The sequence below is a fragment of the Myripristis murdjan genome, chromosome 3, assembly GCF_902150065.1.
Source record: "Myripristis murdjan chromosome 3, fMyrMur1.1, whole genome shotgun sequence".
Lineage (NCBI taxonomy): Eukaryota > Metazoa > Chordata > Actinopteri > Holocentriformes > Holocentridae > Myripristis > Myripristis murdjan.
In genome coordinates this window covers 3,704,769-3,724,163 of record NC_043982.1, presented here as the reverse complement: position 1 = coordinate 3,724,163, position 19,395 = coordinate 3,704,769, and the positions used below count along the sequence as shown (strand labels likewise).

Genomic DNA, 19,395 nt, shown 5'->3' with positions numbered 1-19,395 from the left:
TTCACTGTGCTAAAATGGCCCCCACAGTCACCAGATCTCCCGATAGAACATGTTTGGGATGTGGTGCAACGGGAGCTTCGTGCTCTGGATGTGCATCCCACAAATCTCCATCAACTGCAAGATGCTATCCTATCAATATGGGCCAACAGTTCTCAAGAATGCTTCCAGCACCTTGTTGAATCAATGGCACGAAGAATTAAGGCAGTTCTGAAGGCGAAAGGGGGTCAAACACGGCATTAGTATGGTGTTCCTAATAATCCTTTAGGTGACTGTATATACATATACACCATGAAAAAGCCTCATCTTCCCTGTTTACGCCAAATTCTGACTCTACCAAGCAGCCACTGTGAAATAAATAAGATGTCTTACAAGCAAGATGTTGGTCCCCTTAAAATGAGGTAAACATTAATGTGTTGATAACAATCATCTATTACACTCGTTCAACTAATCACAAACAGTTTATGGACTTTATTTAACACTTCGGGCTCTAGTTTCGCAGACCAGGCGAGGCGGGGGCGTAGCGCAGATGCGCTTCGCCAACTGGGTGTGGCCAGGCGGATTTTCCAAGTTTGGCACGCCGTTCTCGGTGGCGCAAGTACTCCGCCATCCCTCCTACCGGCGGAGGGGAGGAGAGAAGGCATGGAGTGGGTTTGACACAGCCGATTCACATGTAACCAATCAAATGAGCCCCTGTCCTTGCCTTTAAAATGCACTGCGTGAAGGCATAATGAAAGTTTACACAGCTGACATGGAGGTCTATTGCCGCGGGCGGAGCGGAGCTCAGGAGACAGGCGCGGAGCGGAGACCGGCGAGCAGTGCAGACATGTCACCAAAACCTCACAGGCAGGCTTCCGGGATGTTAGACACATGAACGATGCAATAAATACCGAAAAAAACACTATTCAATGCTACGATCACAATCAGCACATACATATATCTCCATATCAACTGTCCCGTCACAGCTGATGTCAGGTTTTGGTGATGTGCGCCAGCCAGCCAAACTTCCACTGCGCCAGCTCCGCTCCGCCTTGCGCTGAAAGTAGACGTGGTTTCAGATGGCGAGCTTTTGGCGCACCTTGGCGAAGCCTTTTAGCACGAAACTGTCACTGCGCCAAGCTGAATCTGTCGGCACCTCCCCCCGCTGCGCCGCCACTCCCATCTCGGCGAACCTCCGCCTGCGAAACTTGGACACTGTCCGCCTCTCCCGCTTCGCCGGGCGAAACTAGCTCTGCGTGGGGTTCGCCTCACTGCGCCACCCCGCGCTGCGCCGGGAAACTAGAGCCCTTCAGCTCTCTGGTGGGGAGCAGCTGAAAAAGCAACACTTTCTGAGGGATGGAGCTTTCAATAAAAACAGTTCTTGCGCCATCATGTGGTGAATCAGCGCAACAACACCTGTATACAACTAGAATGACATGTAGTCTTGGTCCGTACTGTAAAGGATGTCATAAGTATATTTTTATTTTTTTGTTTCTGTTTATTTAAGCCTGTTGACCTGAATGTTGTCCACTAGGGGGAGACAGGTGAGAAGTAAGAGTAGAGACACAAGTAAGAGCAGAGACATGAGTAAGAGAAAGAGAGAGAGCAGTGCGGGAGAAAGATCAAACTATTTTTCAACTGGTCAAGGGCGCACACGGTAACTTTCTTTTGTTTTGAACTGAACCTTTTGTTTATAAGGTTAAACTCATTGGTTTGAAATGTTGACGTTTGTTTTCATGATAGTAGTTTGTGTGCATTCATCACGTATGAGCTAGCTAGCTTGTATTTGGCTATTCACAGTTAGCTTAGAAGGCTCAGTGCTTGTGCTTACAGTTACATATTCTTAGAGATATTCACTGAGATTGTTTGTCTCTTTTTTGTTTAGTTTTCACGGTGTTAATGAAGGCATTCCTTAAATTGTCGTGGAAAATAAATGCACTTTATTGCATCAGTATGAAGCGTGGACTCAGTGACTGACCAGGAAATAGTTATAGTGAAAACGTAGCCTAATCTCCATCTTGCTGAGGTGCAACATTTGCCATAACGTCAGACCCGTCAGCGTGCAGCGCAGCACTGCTTCATCGCCTGGAGCCCGTGGACTTCAGGATTCAGCGTGCAGTACTGCTTCATCGCCTGCAGCCCGCGGACGTCAGGATTCAGCGCAGCACTGCTTCATCGCCTGCAGCCCGCGGACGTCAGGATTCAGCGCAGCACTGCTTCATCGCCTGGAGCCCGTGGACTTCAGGATTCAGCGTGCAGTACTGCTTCATCGCCTGCAGCCCGCGGACGTCAGGATTCAGCGCAGCACTGCTTCATCGCCTGCAGCCCGCGGACGTCAGGATTCAGCGCAGCACTGCTTCATCGCCTGGAGCCCGTGGACTTCAGGATTCAGCGTGCAGTGCTGCTTCATCGCCTGCAGCCCGCGGACGTCAGGATTCAGCGCAGCACTGCCTCATCGCCCGCGGACGTCAGGATTCGGCGCGTAGCACTGCTTCGTCGCCCGTAGCCCGTGGATTCAGCGTGCAGTACTGCTATATTGCCTGCAATGAGCTTCAGCTTTCAACGTGAAGCTTTACTTCCTTAAGGTCAGATCTTTCAATTCTGAAATTGCACCCTCAGACAATTGATGGATAATCCCAAGATATGTTAAAGAGACCTACATTTAAAGTGTTTTCATAGAGATTTAAGATCTACATTTAAAGTGTTTCATAGAGATTTAAGATCTACATTTAAAGTGTTTTCATAGAGATTTAAGATCTACATTTAAAGTGTTTCATAGAGATTTAAGATCTACATTTAAAGTGTTTTCATAGAAATTTAGAATTCACCTTTTGAAGCGTCATATCAGAGTGTTATCTCTTTACACATCTGATGTTTCGTCACAGTGTTGTCATTTCATTTGTGGTCAAGAGATTAATGTAATCAGTAAAAAAAAAAAAAATGTCATTGAACAGTGAACCACAAATTCATGATGAGCTAGTTAAAAGGCCTGAACCTCTGCAGGTAGGCCTACTAAAAGAGTCAGATGATCAGACTAACAACCTACATGATGAGGTAGAACAGTCAGAGGTGTCAGACAATGAGCTTAAGTCTAACGAGCAAGGTGCAGCTGCACCACAGGCAGAAACAAGGAAGTCCTCTCGTGAGAAACGTTGACACCAAAGATGTTAGAATTGACAGAGCAGCAAATTGCTCAAAGAGAAAGGAAGTTCTACACAGCATATGAGAAATGGAAAGTCCATGTTAGAAATATCCGTTCAAGTCTAAAATATGAATGCTCTGATCATGACCTATGTGAGATGATGGACTCTCTTGAAAGGCTTGAGGCTATAGCCAAAGTAGAATATGACAATTTACGAGGAAAGTCAACTCCCTCTCAGGAAGTAAGGCGAAAAATAGATGCCTGCTCAGCGGTGACAGGAGATTTAACACAATTAATGAAAGTACGCTTGTCTGAAGTAGGGGAGGATTTTGATGAGGAAGCTGAAAAGCCAAGGCTGCGATTGTTACTGGATAAGGACTATGCCAAATCCATATACGGATCCACAGCTTCCGGATCATCTGATGCCAGCATCTCCAAGCCTGTCTCAGAGACAGTAAGTATAGCAGCCAAGAGAGCTGAGACGGCTGCTCAGTTAGCTGCAAAAAAGGTTGAATTTGAAAAAGAAATCCTCATCAATGCACAGCGTCAAGAATTAAAACGACTTGAACATCAAAGGGATCTTGAGGCTATGGAAGCCAAGCTTAAAGTGTACACTGAGGAAGAGTCACGGGAAAATAGTCAAAGATGTAGCCCAGCATGCAGCAACGTGATGGGTCCTCATTCCGCAGACTCCTGCAAGGCAGGTCAGGAAGCTCCAAAAAATGAAACATCAATACTGCAAGCTCTGAATGATTCAGTTGTACTTACTCGACTCCCAGTTCCAGAACCTGGAGTATTTTCTGGTGACCCATTAAAGTTCATACAGTGGAGCACTAGTTTCAGAGCTCTCATAGATCAACGCTGCCCTAATCCTGCTGACAAGCTGTTTTACCTGCAAAAGTACGTTGTTGGAGAGGCAAGGTCAGTTCTGGAAGGGAATTTCTACAGAACAGATAAAGAAGCCTATCAGCAAGCTTAGGAGAAGCTGAATGCCAGATATGGCCATTCCTTTGTAGTACAGCGTGCATACAGAGAGAAGCTCAACGGGTGGCCCAAGATCGGAGCAAAGGAGTATATAAAGCTGAGAGAATTCAGTGACTTCCTACAAGCATGTGACAGTGCTATGCCTCATGTCAAAGGTCTGCAGGTACTTAATGACTGCGAAGAGAACCAGAAGATGTTAGTTAAACTCCCTGAGTGGGTAACTTCAAGGTGGAATCGCCATGTTACTGAGCAGCTAGATCAGGCCAAAGACTACCCCAGCTTTAAGGAGTTTGCTTCCTTCATCTCAAAAGAGGCACGTATAGCGTGCAACCCAGTCTCTTCGCTGTATGCTCTGAAGCCCACTGAAGAAAAGCCTGTAAGAGAAACAAAGCGTCCAAAAGCAAACACCTTTGCCATCAATGTGCAGACCTCAGACTCTTCAAGCACTACAGTCAAATCCCACACTAGTGATGAAGCCAAGTCAAAAGATTTCTACAAAACCAAGAGAGAGAACACAACCACACCAAACTCAGGCCCAGTGAAATGTATGTACTGTGAAGAAAGTCATTCCATACATAGATGCCAAAAGCTAATGGCAGTCTCTGCAGAAGAAAAGAGAAAGTTTGTCAGAGATAATAATCTGTGTTTTGCGTGCCTGAGGAAAGGTCATAACTCAAAAGACTGTCAAAAGAAAGCCATGTGTGGCAAATGTAAAAGGAGTCATCCCACTCCATTACACGAAGACCGTTCGCCTGTGGAGAAGTCACCTTCACACGGAGCTCAGGACAAACCGCCTGTGCAAAGAGCTCAGAACACGGAAGGAAATACTTCTGCACTATCATGCAGTGTGAATGGAGGTGAGGACGGCAGCACATCAATGATAGTCCCAGTATGGATCTCATCATCAACCACCTCTGGATCAGAGACCCTAGCTTATGCTTTATTGGATACTCAGAGTAGTAAAACATTTGTTGACCAGAAGGTGTGTGAGAGGCTGCAAGCAGCAGGAGAGCCAGTGAAACTCAAGCTCTCCACTATGATGGGAAAGGACTCAACCATAAAAAGTCAGAGAGTCAGTGGACTTAAAGTTCGAGGCTATTCCTCAGAGACCACCATCAACCTACCTCCCGTCTACTCCAGGGACTTCATTCCACTCGAACGAGCACACATTCCCACCCGTGAAACTGCCAACAAGTGGAATCACCTTGCAGCCATAGCCCATGTAATGCCCCCACTGATGGATTGCGGGGTTGGATTGTTGATCGGCTATGACTGCTCCAGAGCACTAGCTCCACGCCAAGTTATTACAGGAGGTGACAGTGAGCCTTATGCCATAAGGACTGATCTGGGTTGGAGTATCGTTGGGAGTGTGCCCCAGAGTGTGAACTCCAAGGACGTGACAGGACTGTGCAATCGCATATCCGTCAGAGAGCTGCCTCCTGTGACACCAGCTGCTGTGATTAGAGCACTCGAGTCTGATTTTGCAGACACCAACCCAGGAGAAAAGTGCATATCTCAGGAAGACATCCAGTTTCTCCAAATCCTTGAAGGAAGAATTCAGCAGAATGACCGTAACCACCTTGAGATGCCCTTGCCTTTCAAGGCACGTCCCTGTCTCCCAGATAACAAGAAGCTCGCCTTAGTCCGACTGAGGCACCTGAAACGCAAGTTTGACAAAGATCCCAAGTTTAAAAATGACTATGTGAACTTCATGGAAGGTGTCTTTAAGGATGGTGATGCAGAGGAGGCTGACAACAAACCAGAGCTAGGCAATGTGTGGTATATACCACATCAGGGGGTCTATCACCCCAGAAAACCTGACAAGATCAGAGTGGTTTTTGATTGCTCTGCGAAGTATGAAGGCACTGCCTTGAATGATCATCTTCTCACTGGACCTGACCTTACCAACGGACTGAATGGAGTGTTATGTAGATTTCGCAAGCATCCGACTGCTGTGATGTGCGACGTTGAAAAGATGTTTCACAGATTCCACGTCAGCAAGGAGGACCGAGACTACCTGCGGTTCTTGTGGTGGGAAGGTGGAGACACGGAGTCCGAGCCCAAAGAGTACCGCATGAGGGTTCACCTCTTTGGAGCAGCCTCATCTCCAGGGTGCGCCAATTATGGCATGAAGTATCTCGCTAACCAAAATGAAAGAGAGTACCCTTTAGCAGCAGACTTTATCAGAAAGAACTTTTATGTCGACGATGGCATCGTAAGCCTTGAGTCTGTGGACATGGCCATCAAGCTGGTGGAAGAAGCCCAAGCTGTCTGTGCTAAAGGACAATTGCGTCTCCACAAATTCATCTCCAACGATCGAGTGGTTCTGGAATCAATCTGTGAGAGTGAACGAGCCAAAGGAGTGAAGGACGTAGATCTCAGCCATGATGATCTCCCAGTCCAGACAGTACTTGGAGTGCGATGGAATGTAGAGAGGGACATCTTCTCTTTCAAGGTCTCACTGGATGAGAAACCAATGACACGGCGTGGAATTCTCTCAACCGTAGCCTCTGTGTATGACCCATTGGGGTTCTTGGCCCCATTCCTCCTGTCAGGAAAGCAAGTGCTCCAGGAGATGTGTCAGAAAGGTGTTGGCTGGGATGAATTACTTCCAGATGAGTTGAAGCCAAGGTGGGAGAGCTGGGTCAATGACCTTAAAAACCTGGAAAAAATTCAAATCCCAAGATCTTATTCTCCTGAGAACTTTGGAAAGATCCTGAGAACTGAGCTGCATTACTTCTCAGACGCCAGCAGTCAAGGTTATGGTCAGTGCACGTACATCAGATTAGTGAGTAAAGACAAGGTACATTGCACACTGATAATGGGCAAGGCAAGGGTTGCACCCACAAAGGTAGTCACAATACCAAGGCTTGAGTTAACTGCCGCAGTGATCTCTGCTGCTGTGAGTAGTATGCTGAAGGAGGAGTTAGAGCTCAGGGTTGATGAAGAGTACTTTTGGACGGACTCGCAAGTAGTTCTGGGTTATGTCAGCAACGAGGCTCGACGTTTCCACGTCTTTGTAGCAAACCGAGTCCAGAGAATTCGCGAAACAACTGACCCACAACAGTGGCATTATGTCGATACAAGTGAGAACCCTGCCGATCACGCCTCAAGAGGCCTCAGAGTATCAGAGTTGATTGACTCTAATTGGTTTCAAGGACCCAAGTTCCTATGGGAAAGAGAGCTTGATATCAAGCAAGGAACAACAGAGCTGTTGGTGGGAGACCCAGAGGTCAAGGCAGCACAGGTACTGAACACGCTGGCTGAGAAGCAGCACAGTTTTCTGGAGCGACTGTCACGATTCTCAAAATGGACCACTGCTGTAAATGTTGTGGCACGTATTCACAGACTGGCTGAGAGATCCAAGAAGACGGAACCTTAAATGTAGAAGAGAGAAGGAGCGCTTCACTTACTCTCATCAAGCTCGTGCAACAAGAAGCTTTCAAAGAAGAGATGCTCATCCTGAGCCAAGAATCTGGAAGGCTCTCACACAGTCACCCACTCTACCAGCTTGACCCAGAGATCCATGATGGCATACTTAGAGTAGGAGGACGATTGAGGAAGGCATCCTCGCCCTTCGATGTGAGACACCCAGCAATCTTACCAAGTGATGGTGATGTGACACGCCTCATCCTTGGCTACTGCCATGAGAAGACCCAGCACCAAGGAAGAGGGCAAACCCTCAATGAAATCAGAGCCAATGGGTACTGGATCATTGGAGGAAGTAAAGCAGTCGCCAGTTACATAAGGCAGTGTGTCACCTGCAGAAAAGCTCGAAGGCCCACAGAGCAGCAAAGGATGGCAGATCTTCCAACAGATCGCATCGAGCCTGCACCGCCATTCTCATTCTGTGGTATGGATTGTTTTGGGCCCTTTCACACTAAGCAGGGCCGCAAGGAGCAAAAGCGTTATGGTCTGCTCTTCACGTGTCTCTGCTCCAGAGCAATACACATAGAGATACTGGAAGACATGACAACAGATGCATTCATCAACGCTTTGAGATGTTTCATAGCCATCCGAGGAGCAGTGAGACAAATAAGATCAGATCGTGGATCTAACTTTGTTGGTGCAAAGTATGAACTGGAAAGAGCCCTGAAAGAACTGGATGAGGAGAGAGTGGCATCATTTCTGGCAGACCGACAGTGCGACTTCTGCATGAATGTTCCAGATGCAAGTCATGTTGGAGGTGTCTGGGAGAGGCAGATACGTACAGTGAGGAGTGTGTTGAGTTCAGTTCTTGCACAGAGCACTGGGAGATTGGACGATGCCTCTCTCAGGACTTTCTTTTACGAGGCCATGTCCATCGTAAACAATCGCCCTCTCACTGTGGACAGTATCAGCAATCCCACAAGCCTAGAACCACTGACACCAAACCATCTGCTCACAATGAAATCCTCCATTCCCCTGCCCCCACCAGGCAGATTTGTCAAAGAGGACTTATACACCAGGAAAAGGTGGAGGCGGGTGCAGTATTTATCAGAGCAGTTTTGGTGCAGATGGAGGAAAGAATATCTAGCTGGGATTACTCTGAGGCAAAAGTGGCACACCCCAAGACGGAATGTGCATGTCAATGACATTGTCATCGTCCAAGAAGATGCTCCTCGCAATGAGTGGAAGCTTGCCAGGGTTCTGGACGTATGCAAGGATGATGATGGATTTGTCCGCAAAGCTACCATACAGATAGGTGAACGTAAACTAGGGGAAGGAGGTGAACGCCTCAGCAAGCCATCTGTAGTTGAGCGCCCCATCCAGAAGTTAGTTGTTTTAGTTGAATGCAGTCCAACTCCTTGTGTCTCATGATATATGCTTTATAATTTGACATGGCATTGAAATTACCAGTGATTTATTAGCTAAGTGTGTGATATGCTCAATATTTGTGTGTTTATGCCATAAATCAAGGGTAATTTGGTGGGAGTGTAAAGGATGTCATAAGTATATTTTTATTTTTTTGTTTCTGTTTATTTAAGCCTGTTGACCTGAATGTTGTCCACTAGGGGGAGACAGGTGAGAAGTAAGAGTAGAGACACAAGTAAGAGCAGAGACATGAGTAAGAGAAAGAGAGAGAGCAGTGCGGGAGAAAGATCAAACTATTTTTCAACTGGTCAAGGGCGCACACGGTAACTTTCTTTTGTTTTGAACTGAACCTTTTGTTTATAAGGTTAAACTCATTGGTTTGAAATGTTGACGTTTGTTTTCATGATAGTAGTTTGTGTGCATTCATCACGTATGAGCTAGCTAGCTTGTATTTGGCTATTCACAGTTAGCTTAGAAGGCTCAGTGCTTGTGCTTACAGTTACATATTCTTACAGATATTCACTGAGATTGTTTGTCTCTTTTTTGTTTAGTTTTCACGGTGTTAATGAAGGCATTCCTTAAATTGTCGTGGAAAATAAATGCACTTTATTGCATCAGTATGAAGCGTGGACTCAGTGACTGACCAGGAAATAGTTATACGTACCACTTACTTAACAGGTCCCAGGACTGTAAAGACACACACACACTGGGAGAACAAGTAGTTTAAAAGTAAATTCAAAGTCAAATAAATCTGATAAAGACAATCAGTCTGTTACAGATTACAGTCTGAATGTTATCCAGACTATTAAGGCTGCATTTGTTCTTTTAATCAAAACCTTTACAACATAAAACGATGATCTGCAAATACGTAACCTGATGAGCGCTGCATTTTAGATCTGTCATACACCTGCGTTCTAGCTGCACTTTGACTTATGTCGTTTCATTTATGACTGTCTTGTACACTGGCTGACCCCTGGTGTTTGAAAAAGCATGGCTAAAGTGCCCCTAAAGTGGCAAAAATGAGAGGATGTGCCCCACAGTCTGTGCTTCACATGGGAAAAAAGATCTAATGTCCTCTAGGGTGCAATAAATAATTAATAATACTAATAAATTATAATAAATGAGGTGCTCCTCTAATGGAGCAATGCCCCTCCACTGGATAAAATGTACTGCAGTGCTATGAAGGCCCTCCATGTGTGAGACTGTGGGAAGTTTCTTAAAAGACGAGTTTCCAGTGGAGAAAATATGATGTGGCGCTGTGGGTGGCTCACACCGTCTTAGCTGTGGGGGTGCGGCACACTTTCTGCTAGAAAATCACACAGAAATTTGAAAATTCCTCCCTACGGGAGTAATTTGCACAAAAGCCTATAGGACTTTAAAGTTTGGTGTTAACTGCTTTGAGATATTTGGAGATAAAGAAAAAGGGATGTATGCCTTAGTTAAAATTATCACAGGGAGTCTGGTGCATGCCCATTAAAAAGTGCCTTAGGCATGTAAAGGCATTACCTAGTTTTTATATTTGGGTTTTATAAATTCACATTGATAAACAATATATCTTGTTTGCATGATGTTGCGGTGGGTTAATTCCATTCAAAGCAAGAGGGCTGCTGGTAGTGCTGTGTTCTTTTGTAATGCATATGTAACAACATTATATATAGTACAGTATACAGTAATTACTGTAGTGACTTTCAATTAAACAATCTATTTAAATGAGCTGCTGACTGAGGGGCGAACGGGCAAACTTGTTCTGACACTGTTCTGGGGCTGAAAATAAACCAAAGTCCAGTGTTTGTCTTTGGATTCGCGATCCATTTATTTACCACGACAAATACTCACCATAACATAGGTATTACACAATTGTCTGTATTCAGTCCAAACAATAAAGTTTCCGTTCATAAACTCAAACATCTGAGTAAATAAAAAACTTCTCCGCTGCCCACAGAGACTGTCAAAAACCTGTTTGCCTCTCGTCTCACACACCTGACTGTCATCATCACCAGCTGAACTATATGCACTTCCTTAAATTAATTCTCTCCCCTTGTGTTCAATGTAAGAACTGCATGTATACACATATAGTCAGTGTTTCAGATTGATAAAGTAAAATAAGACAAACATGAAACTACATTATGGCTCTAACAATTATATTCAATTATTATAATACGAATATTGTTGTTTGTCCCTGATAAATGATGCATCGTAGGTGGGACCGCCTGTCGTGCAGCAGGTGCCCTTTTTATTTTTTCACTTCTGTTCTTCAACCTGAGTCTACCACTGGTCTTGTACTTTGCGCCATGTCAGTGAGCCAAGACAAATAACAATCAGCTAATATGATATGGCAATACAGTATTGAATCTTATTCCAGCCTGAAACAGGTGTAAACAGGTGTACACAGGGCGCAAAGAAAAACAGGGGCCTGCAGCTCCACTCCTAGAGCTTGTGATCTTGTTGCTGGCAGCCGTGCCTCTTCTTGGTTTATATTCCTCTCCATGGTGCCTAAATTCACCTTTGCTGTCAGGACTGTTACCTGTTAATGGAGCTGTGGTGATGGTATTGATCAGATCTCCAGAGCACAGGCCTGTAAAAGCTGCTCTGCCAGATTGGTTTGACAAATTGTATGCAAATGTGTGCAGATAAAGAGAATGTTCATGAAAGAGAGTATACGGTTTTATTGATTGATTATGAAAATGTATTACAATCAGTTTGGAGTCTCCCCAATGTTTTTAAGCCATTGATGATTTTGGATTTATTGTGATGGATTAAGACTAAAATCTAGTTCCCTGGATTATTTGTTTCACCTTATACATTGCATGATAGCAGAAGGAGTTGCAGAGCTGCGTGGATTCCACAGTGATAAACCCTCTTGATCACTGAAACAGCACCCAGAAACTGCATTACATGCTGATCACCCTGTAGTCACAGTCTTCTATGTATTTCCTCTTTTAGCTTACAAAAACACACAGTAGGCACATACAAAGATACATAAAAAGTTTCTCAGAGTCATCTGCAACCCGTATGTAAGACAAATCAATTTTTTTTTCATAATAAATCATCAGTTACCAGTAGAGGAGAAAATACAGACTTCAACACCACAATTTTGATATACTGTGAAAAAAAATAGTGTCCAAACGAGAAGTTGGCTCCCACAGCTTTTCACTGTGGTCACCACATGTGATGCACTGCACACACTGCTGTTTTAATTTTCAAATGACGGCAAAGGCTGATATTTGATCTTTGACGCTTTGCTTTTGTAAATGACCACTGCACAGATCATGCCAACCGCTGCGAGAAGACATCCAGCGATGAATACCAGATTCAGGTTCAGGTTCAGGTTGGTCGCTGTAAGAAACAGGAAGAGAGGCTCACTTTGAATCCAGTGTTCTCTGAGGTCTGCAAGCCCTCCAAGAGTGTTAGTTTATGGAAGATGTTCTGGGAAAAAAAACAAAATCAGCCTTACCTGTGCTCTCAGATGACCTCAAGCGCAGGGGTCCCTGGGAAACAAAGTGCTTTGCAGTTTGGATGATGGCCTCTCTCTTGCCACGATGGTGACTGTAAGACTGAGGAGATGTGGACTTGATGCATCCCTGAGAGCACCTGGTGTTGGGGTTCCCTGCTTCACACACCATGACCGAGCAGCTGATGTACACCTGAAAATGGGATAAGGTGCCGTTACATCAGCCAACTTGAATGGTGACAGCAGAGTTGTAGTCCAGGTCCGCTCTGCTTTGCCTCTTCATGCAAGATGATCCTTCTCTGCCCTTCATCAGTCCAGCCAAACTTCAGTCATATCACTAGCATAAGAGCTTTTCACATCACGAACATTTGCAGTGTGAGTATTAACCATGACATCTATGGATGTTACAGGAAACAGATACTATAATATGTCATTCCTCACCTGGTCATGCTTCCCAATGAACTTGAAGGCCTCCATGCTGAAGCTGAAATGGTTTTGGTGGTTCGGTGAGTGGATTTGAGTGGTCGCGTCCACTTCACACCTGAGCAAAACAAAAACAACATTAGTAACATTGCCGCTGCAGACATAAATACAGTCACCTCACATCTGTCAGCTTCTTGGCTGAAAACACACAATCCTCTGCAACGGGATAATAGAACAGACATGGCTTGCAGATGTCTTGTTGAAAGTCCTCTCTTTAAAGAGTTCATCAAACTGACCTCAGGAGGGCGCTAAAGAGCTGTTGCAGCAACCAACAACATTTCCAAAAACTCTTTAATGCCAAATGCAATAACCCTGCTAAACTGGTAAAGACCATTCACACTGGAACCAGGTCTGTTACTGTCGTCTGGACTCTGCAGGTTGTGTCTTTCATAATTTATAAATGTGTGTAAAATGTAATTTACTGTGATGTGTTTTGAGCTGCAAGCAAATTTCTTCATCTGTTGACAACAGATGAGGAATTTTTTTTTTTTTTTTTTTTTTTTATAAATACAAAAAAAAAAATCAACTGTTTTTTACTCTGTTGCCACTAGGGGGGAGCTCACCCGTTTTCAATGATGGAGTAGGTGGGTGTGTAGTTTGGGTTGTCGTATGGTGCAGCTCTGCAGGACTCAACAAACAGCTCAGTGTTGTTGATGGAAGATATGGCCTCTATCTGCATGTAGATCCTCTCCCCCACATCATACACCAGCGGGTACAAACTGGGATCCATCATTCTCTGGAAGCTGCTGCCGTGGAAGAACTCAAACTCGTAGGTGAACGTGCCGAAGCCTTTCTCCCACATGGTGAAGCTGCTCCTGTGAGCGGTGAAGCCCAGTGTCACATTTCCTCTCTTGGGGTACTGGCAGTAGAACTCCACCTCCAGCAGGTGTTTCCTGGTGATGAGGGTGCTGACATCATCGATGGTGGTGATCTCATTCTTGAAGAGTAAGTTATCATCATCTTCCTGCAGAGTAAAAAAGTGATGGATTCAGTTAATAAACTGCAAATTAGAAGCAGTTCCAGTAACTCGATCTGTAACTCGGCAGTGTCATTTAGACAAATCCAAGATTTCCACAGGATGACCACGAGGTAAGAGGAAGAAAGTAACTAGCACATTTACTCATGTACTGCATTTCAGTACAGTTTTGAGGTACTGGCACTTTAAATATTACGTATTTCCTTTCTTTATATTTTTTTGACACAATATTTCAAAGGGAAATGTACTTTTCACTGCATTACATTCATCTGACGGCTGGAGTGACCTGTTATTTTCACGAAAAAAGCATTTACATGCTTTAACATCCAGAAGAAGCTTTTCCATGCAAAACATCAAATGTGATGCACTATTAGATGAAACTACCCAACATTTCAAGTAGCAGTTACCTTCCACATTAAAATACTTCTTACAGGTTAATGGATCAATAAAAAAAAAACCTCTGAAAACAACCTTTCTTCACAATGACCACACTGCAAAAACGCAAAATCTTACCAAGATTATTTGTCTTATTTCAAGTCAAAAATGCCTTATTTCTAGTCAAAATATCTCATTTCACTTAAAATAAGACATGATCACCTCAGAAGTAAATTGTGTTTAGACAATTTTCACTTGTTTCAAGTGAAAATTCACTTGAAACAAGTGAAAATTTGCTTGTTTCATTGGCAAAATTTGCCAGTGGAAAAAGTGAAAATTCACTTGAAATAAGTGAAAATTAGCTAGAAACAAGAAACAAATTTTGCCAATGAAACAAGCAATTTTCACTTGTTTCACGCAAATTTTCACTTGAAACAAGAGACAATTGTCTAGAAACAAGTTACTTCTGAGGTGATCATGTCTATTTTAAGTGTAATGAGATATTTTGACTAGGAATAAGAAATTTCTGACTTGAAATAAGACGCATAATCTTGGTAAGATTTTGAGTTTTTGCAGTGCACTTTTACTTTTCACACTTAACTACATTTTAGTACCAATAGTATATGTCGATACTATAGGAATTTGGAATGACTTTTACTTTTACTGAAGTATTTTTCCCCTTTGTGGCATTCTCTACTTCTGCTTGTATAAAGGGTTTCATGAACTATGCTACGACTGCACTGACCAGTGAAGGAAATACCACCAGCTACTGCAGCAAATGGCAGGTTTACCTCAATCTGAGTGCCACAGGAGTTGAGGGGGATGACAGCGACGATGTGAGTGCTGTTGGAGTGGGACTGCAGGCTGCATGCTGTGTTGCTGCGATCATTAAGCCGGAGATGATCCACGCGAATTCCAGATAATGAGGCTCTCTCCACCTCTACTGTCATGGTGGACTCCTGGCAGATGACGTTGGTTTTGACTAAAACAAGAGAACGTTTTTTTAAAAGAAGTCTCTATAGCACTAAAGTTGCTTATCATGTTGTTGCCAGCCAGAAAACCTGTGTTTGATACCACAGCGCCACATTTTCAGGTGCTATAATTAGTGAAAATGCAACATACTGTGTACACTTTCACAGTTTTTGGTTTACAGTATGTGTCAGATGTTGACATGGCAAAGCCAATCAGACTTACCACTGTCCTGCACGACAACCACCAAGACACATCGCATCTCAGACTGATAGACGCGAGACCTGAAAACCATTGGCAACGATTAATTTAAGGTTTTCGGTAAGGACAGGCAAAAGCTTGCAACAAACTGTTTCAAGCAATGTTACAATCTTCTTATGGCCAGACTATAAGATTGAGGCCTGAAAGTCTGAGCTATTTATTCAGAATAAATAAATCAGAAGCTCACCCCTCCACCATATCAAACAAACAGAAGGACTTAGGGGAAAAATTCAGTTCAGTTTATTTTTATTGGCCAAACAAAAGCTCCTCTTTTGCCCACCGTTTATCCATATGGCTCGAGCCAGATTCCCCATATTTTTTAAATATTTTTTCTAGGGGTATGACAGAAGAACAGCTATCTGAAATAGAAGTCTTTACATTATTTTAGTTATATTAGTTCTGTGAACTTAATTTGAATTTGTGACCATGACAAAATGCAATTTACATTGTAATTAGCATTTAATTATTTAAATCCAGAGGACGCACAGACTTTTGTAATATGGGGTTTCATTTTCAGATGGTACAGGTAAGAATATCAGCCTTTGCATTTGACATGATACGTTTACATTTTGTTACTATTTTCCTGTCACTCCTGTTTGACAGCTGATTGCTTTACACCATTTTTTTCCTACCTCTTTTTCAAGCACAGTTGAGACATGAGTAAATACCTGTTTGTACTAAGTTACTCACTGTGAAGCAATATTCATAAGAGGTGGACAAGAGAGGAGCTTTTTTATGGTCCAGAAAAATAAATTGAGCTGAATACAACTATTTCCCTTTTTGAGGAATGGGCTTCTATTTTGTCTATTCTGAAATGATGGTGACAGTGATGGGCTGATGATGGAGTGGTCACACTGTTCCTGAAAAATGGAGCTTAAGTGAAATTAAGTTCACGCCTATGCTTTCATGAAGGAATGAACACAAGTCGTACCCTGCTTTTGCTTCGGCAGCAAAGCAAATGGGGAAATGATCTCCTACATCATCTGTGGCAGGGGTCCATCTGATGGCAAACTCATTATGTGTGGTCCGGTGCTTGGTGACACGCAGGGGCCCACTGATGATGATACCTTCTAGTCTATATGAAAACAGCACAAGTTAGAAATGTACTAGTGATTATTGAGGTCATAACTAACATGCTGAAATGACAGGGATATTTAGCTGCCACAAGGCTAACAGTGTTCATGCCTATTCTCCCTTACGTTGCATAGTTAGCTTGTGCTTTGACTCTGATCTCCACCTCTTTGTTGGCTTCAGCATGGAGGCGTTCTCCATTGGCGGGTGTTGGGTGCAGGAACTGTGGCAAGTAGTCTCCCACACGGCAAGATGGAGCAGGCGCATCAACTGGGGTTCAAATAAACATTGATTTAATTGCAACATTACACCATGTTTGCTGCTACAGTATAATGTTTAAATAGACATTAAACAGATGTGATATATGCATACTCAAAGAATAAGCAAAACTTTTTTTAAATATAAAGCGCTTCATAGAAGCGCTTCATAGAAGCGCTTTATATTTATATAAATTTATATAAATGAGGAGTACACTGAGGAGGAGTACACTGGCTGGCTTACCAAGAACAGAGAATTGTAGAGGAAGTTTGGTGAGAGGTCCAGAGGAAGAAGACAGTCTGGTTGTTGTTGTTATTGGTGCAGCTGTGGTTGTGACAGATGTAGTGGTGGACCACCACCACCAAGGAGTGGTAGTGTAGTATGGTGGGGTTGTTGTGGGTGCAGCCGTGGTTGTTGTGGGTGCAGCCGTGGTTGTTGTGGGTGCAGCTGTGGTTGTTGTGGGTGTAGCCGTGGTTGTTGTTAGTGCAGCCGTGATTGTTGTGGGTGCAGCCGTGGTTTTGGAGTGCCACCACCACCATGAAGCGATAGGGTAGTATGGTGTGGTTGTTCTGGGTGCAGCTGTAGTTGTGGGGTGCCACCACCACCACCCAGGATTGATATTGTAGTATGGTGTGGTTGCTGTGGGTGCAGCCGTGGTAGTTGCTGGTGCAGCCGTGGTTGTTGTGGGTGCAGCCGTGGTTGTTGTTGGTGCAGCCGTGGTTGTTGTGGGTGCAGCCGTGGTTGTTGTTGTTGCAGCTGTGGTTGTTGTGGGTGCAGCCGTGGTTGTTGTGGCTGCAGCCGTGGTTGTTGCGGGTGCAGCCGTGGTTGTTGTTGGTGCAGCCGTGGTTGTTGTGGGTGCAGCCGTGGTTGTTGTGGGTGCAGCCGTGGTTGTTGTTGTTGCAGCCGTGGTTGTTGTGGGTGCAGCCGTGGTTGTTGTGGCTGCAGCCGTGGTTGTTGTGGGTGCAGCCATGATTGTTGTGGGTGCAGCCGTGGTTGTGGGGTGCCACCACCACCATGAAGCGATAGGGTAGTATGGTGTGGTTGTTCTGGGTGCAGCTGTAGTTGTGGGGTGCCACCACCACCACCCAGGATTGATATTGTAGTATGGCAGGCCCGGACTGTACATCGGGAAAACCGGGAGATTTCCCGAAGCGGCCTGTCACTGGCCCGGTGGCCTGCCCGTCTTATTTTTTTTATTTTTTTTTTAAACAGGTCGCCGGCCAGGCCAATCAGCTGTCGGTCCGGTCCGGCTGGCCTCACCAGTCTGATCTTTTTTTTTTTTTTTTTTTTTTTTAAGTCAGAGAGACAGGCCAGGCCAATCAGAGGCCAGCAACCTGTGAAGAGGTCAAGACATGATTGGTTTGTTTTGATTAACACCCGCCCCAACAGTCCGAGTCCGTTGTAAACAGGCAGCGCATGTTGAGGAGGGGGTGTCGCGACTCGTGTGTGTGTGTCTGACTGTGGAGGAGAGGAGAGGAGGCGGAAGCAGTGGCGGTTCTGCCTTTGTTGCCGCCCTAGGCAAAATTACTGGCTTGCGCCCTTCATGTTACTACTCCGCGACGCAGCACCGGCCAGCATCAGGCCGCTCACCTGTCAGATCCGGCAGATCTGACTGGAAGACACCAGCAAGACGCAGTCCTGCAGTGCCCCCCCCACCCCCCCACCGACCTGCATCCGAGTGGCACCGCATTAACCCCCCCCCCCCCCCCCCCCCCCGCCCACGCTCTGGCCTGATACCTCACTGATTCGTGGCCTGAAAAAGTCTCCCAGTCCGGCCCTGTAGTATGGTGTGGTTGTTCTGGGTGCAGCTGTAGTTGTGGGGTGCCACCACCACCACCATGAAATGGTAGGTCCGGGTGCGGTTGTTGACTGATGTTGCCACGAGTACATGGCAGTCGTGCCATAATATGAGCGTTTGCCTCTTCTTACAGTCAGTGGAAACCTGTTGGATCGAGATCCATCTGTGTAGGCCAGTGTGATAGGGCGCTGCGGGAAGTCCTCTACTACCATCTCAAGTCCATAGACACCAGTTTGTGAGGTGTAGCTATATTGCAATTCGCAAGAGCCCTACCAGCATGAATACATTGAAGTTAGCTGATGGAAAAAAGAAAAAAGAAAAACAAAACAAACAAACAAACAAACAAAAAACAAACAACAAAAACAAACAAAGTTGCTAGTTGCACAAGGTGTTAGGAAATTAAGTTTTCAACCAACCTCATTTAAGTGAAAGCCTGCAGGCTGGCTGCACCTGTTGCACTCGACATTCTGGACAGTTCCATATCTGCATCGCACTCGGTCACCATCAGGATCAGAGACCATCAGCCTGTATGACCGCGGACAGTTGCTGGGAACTCTGAATTCAAGCATTAACAAGAGAAACAATTATTAACAAACTATCAAGGTTGTCTTTACACAAAAAATAAACTCAGCTAGAACCAAGCAAGGAACCAAGCAAGCACAGATAGTTAAACAGATAAGACATCAAATGGGTGTAGCAGTAACAAGAATAATACTATGGTATAGTTGGAATATCAGTATTATCAAGGGCATCACCTGTAACAACACATTATTATAGGCTAACTCACTATGACAAGCACCTGAGTGAAAATGTAACTCCAGACATAGTAAGTAAATTAATCAGTTGACAGAACATAC

At 44.6% G+C, this 19,395-nt stretch overlaps 1 protein-coding gene across 1 annotated transcript; it reads right to left on the bottom strand.

Moving 5' to 3' along the window:
- Positions 1 to 11,009: 11,009 nt before the first annotated feature.
- Positions 11,010 to 17,756, bottom strand: LOC115380476 (uncharacterized). Its single transcript, XM_030081694.1, has 10 exons — positions 17,147 to 17,756; positions 16,611 to 16,752; positions 16,343 to 16,486; positions 15,376 to 15,434; positions 14,973 to 15,163; positions 13,394 to 13,794; positions 12,789 to 12,888; positions 12,351 to 12,540; positions 11,765 to 12,232; positions 11,010 to 11,015 (listed from the first exon to the last, which is right to left on the bottom strand). Exons 1-9 carry the CDS (start codon positions 17,754 to 17,756, stop codon positions 12,090 to 12,092), a joined length of 1,980 nt encoding a protein of 659 aa, XP_029937554.1. The 3' UTR covers positions 11,010 to 11,015; positions 11,765 to 12,089.
- Between the last annotated feature and the right edge of the window lie 1,639 nt (positions 17,757 to 19,395).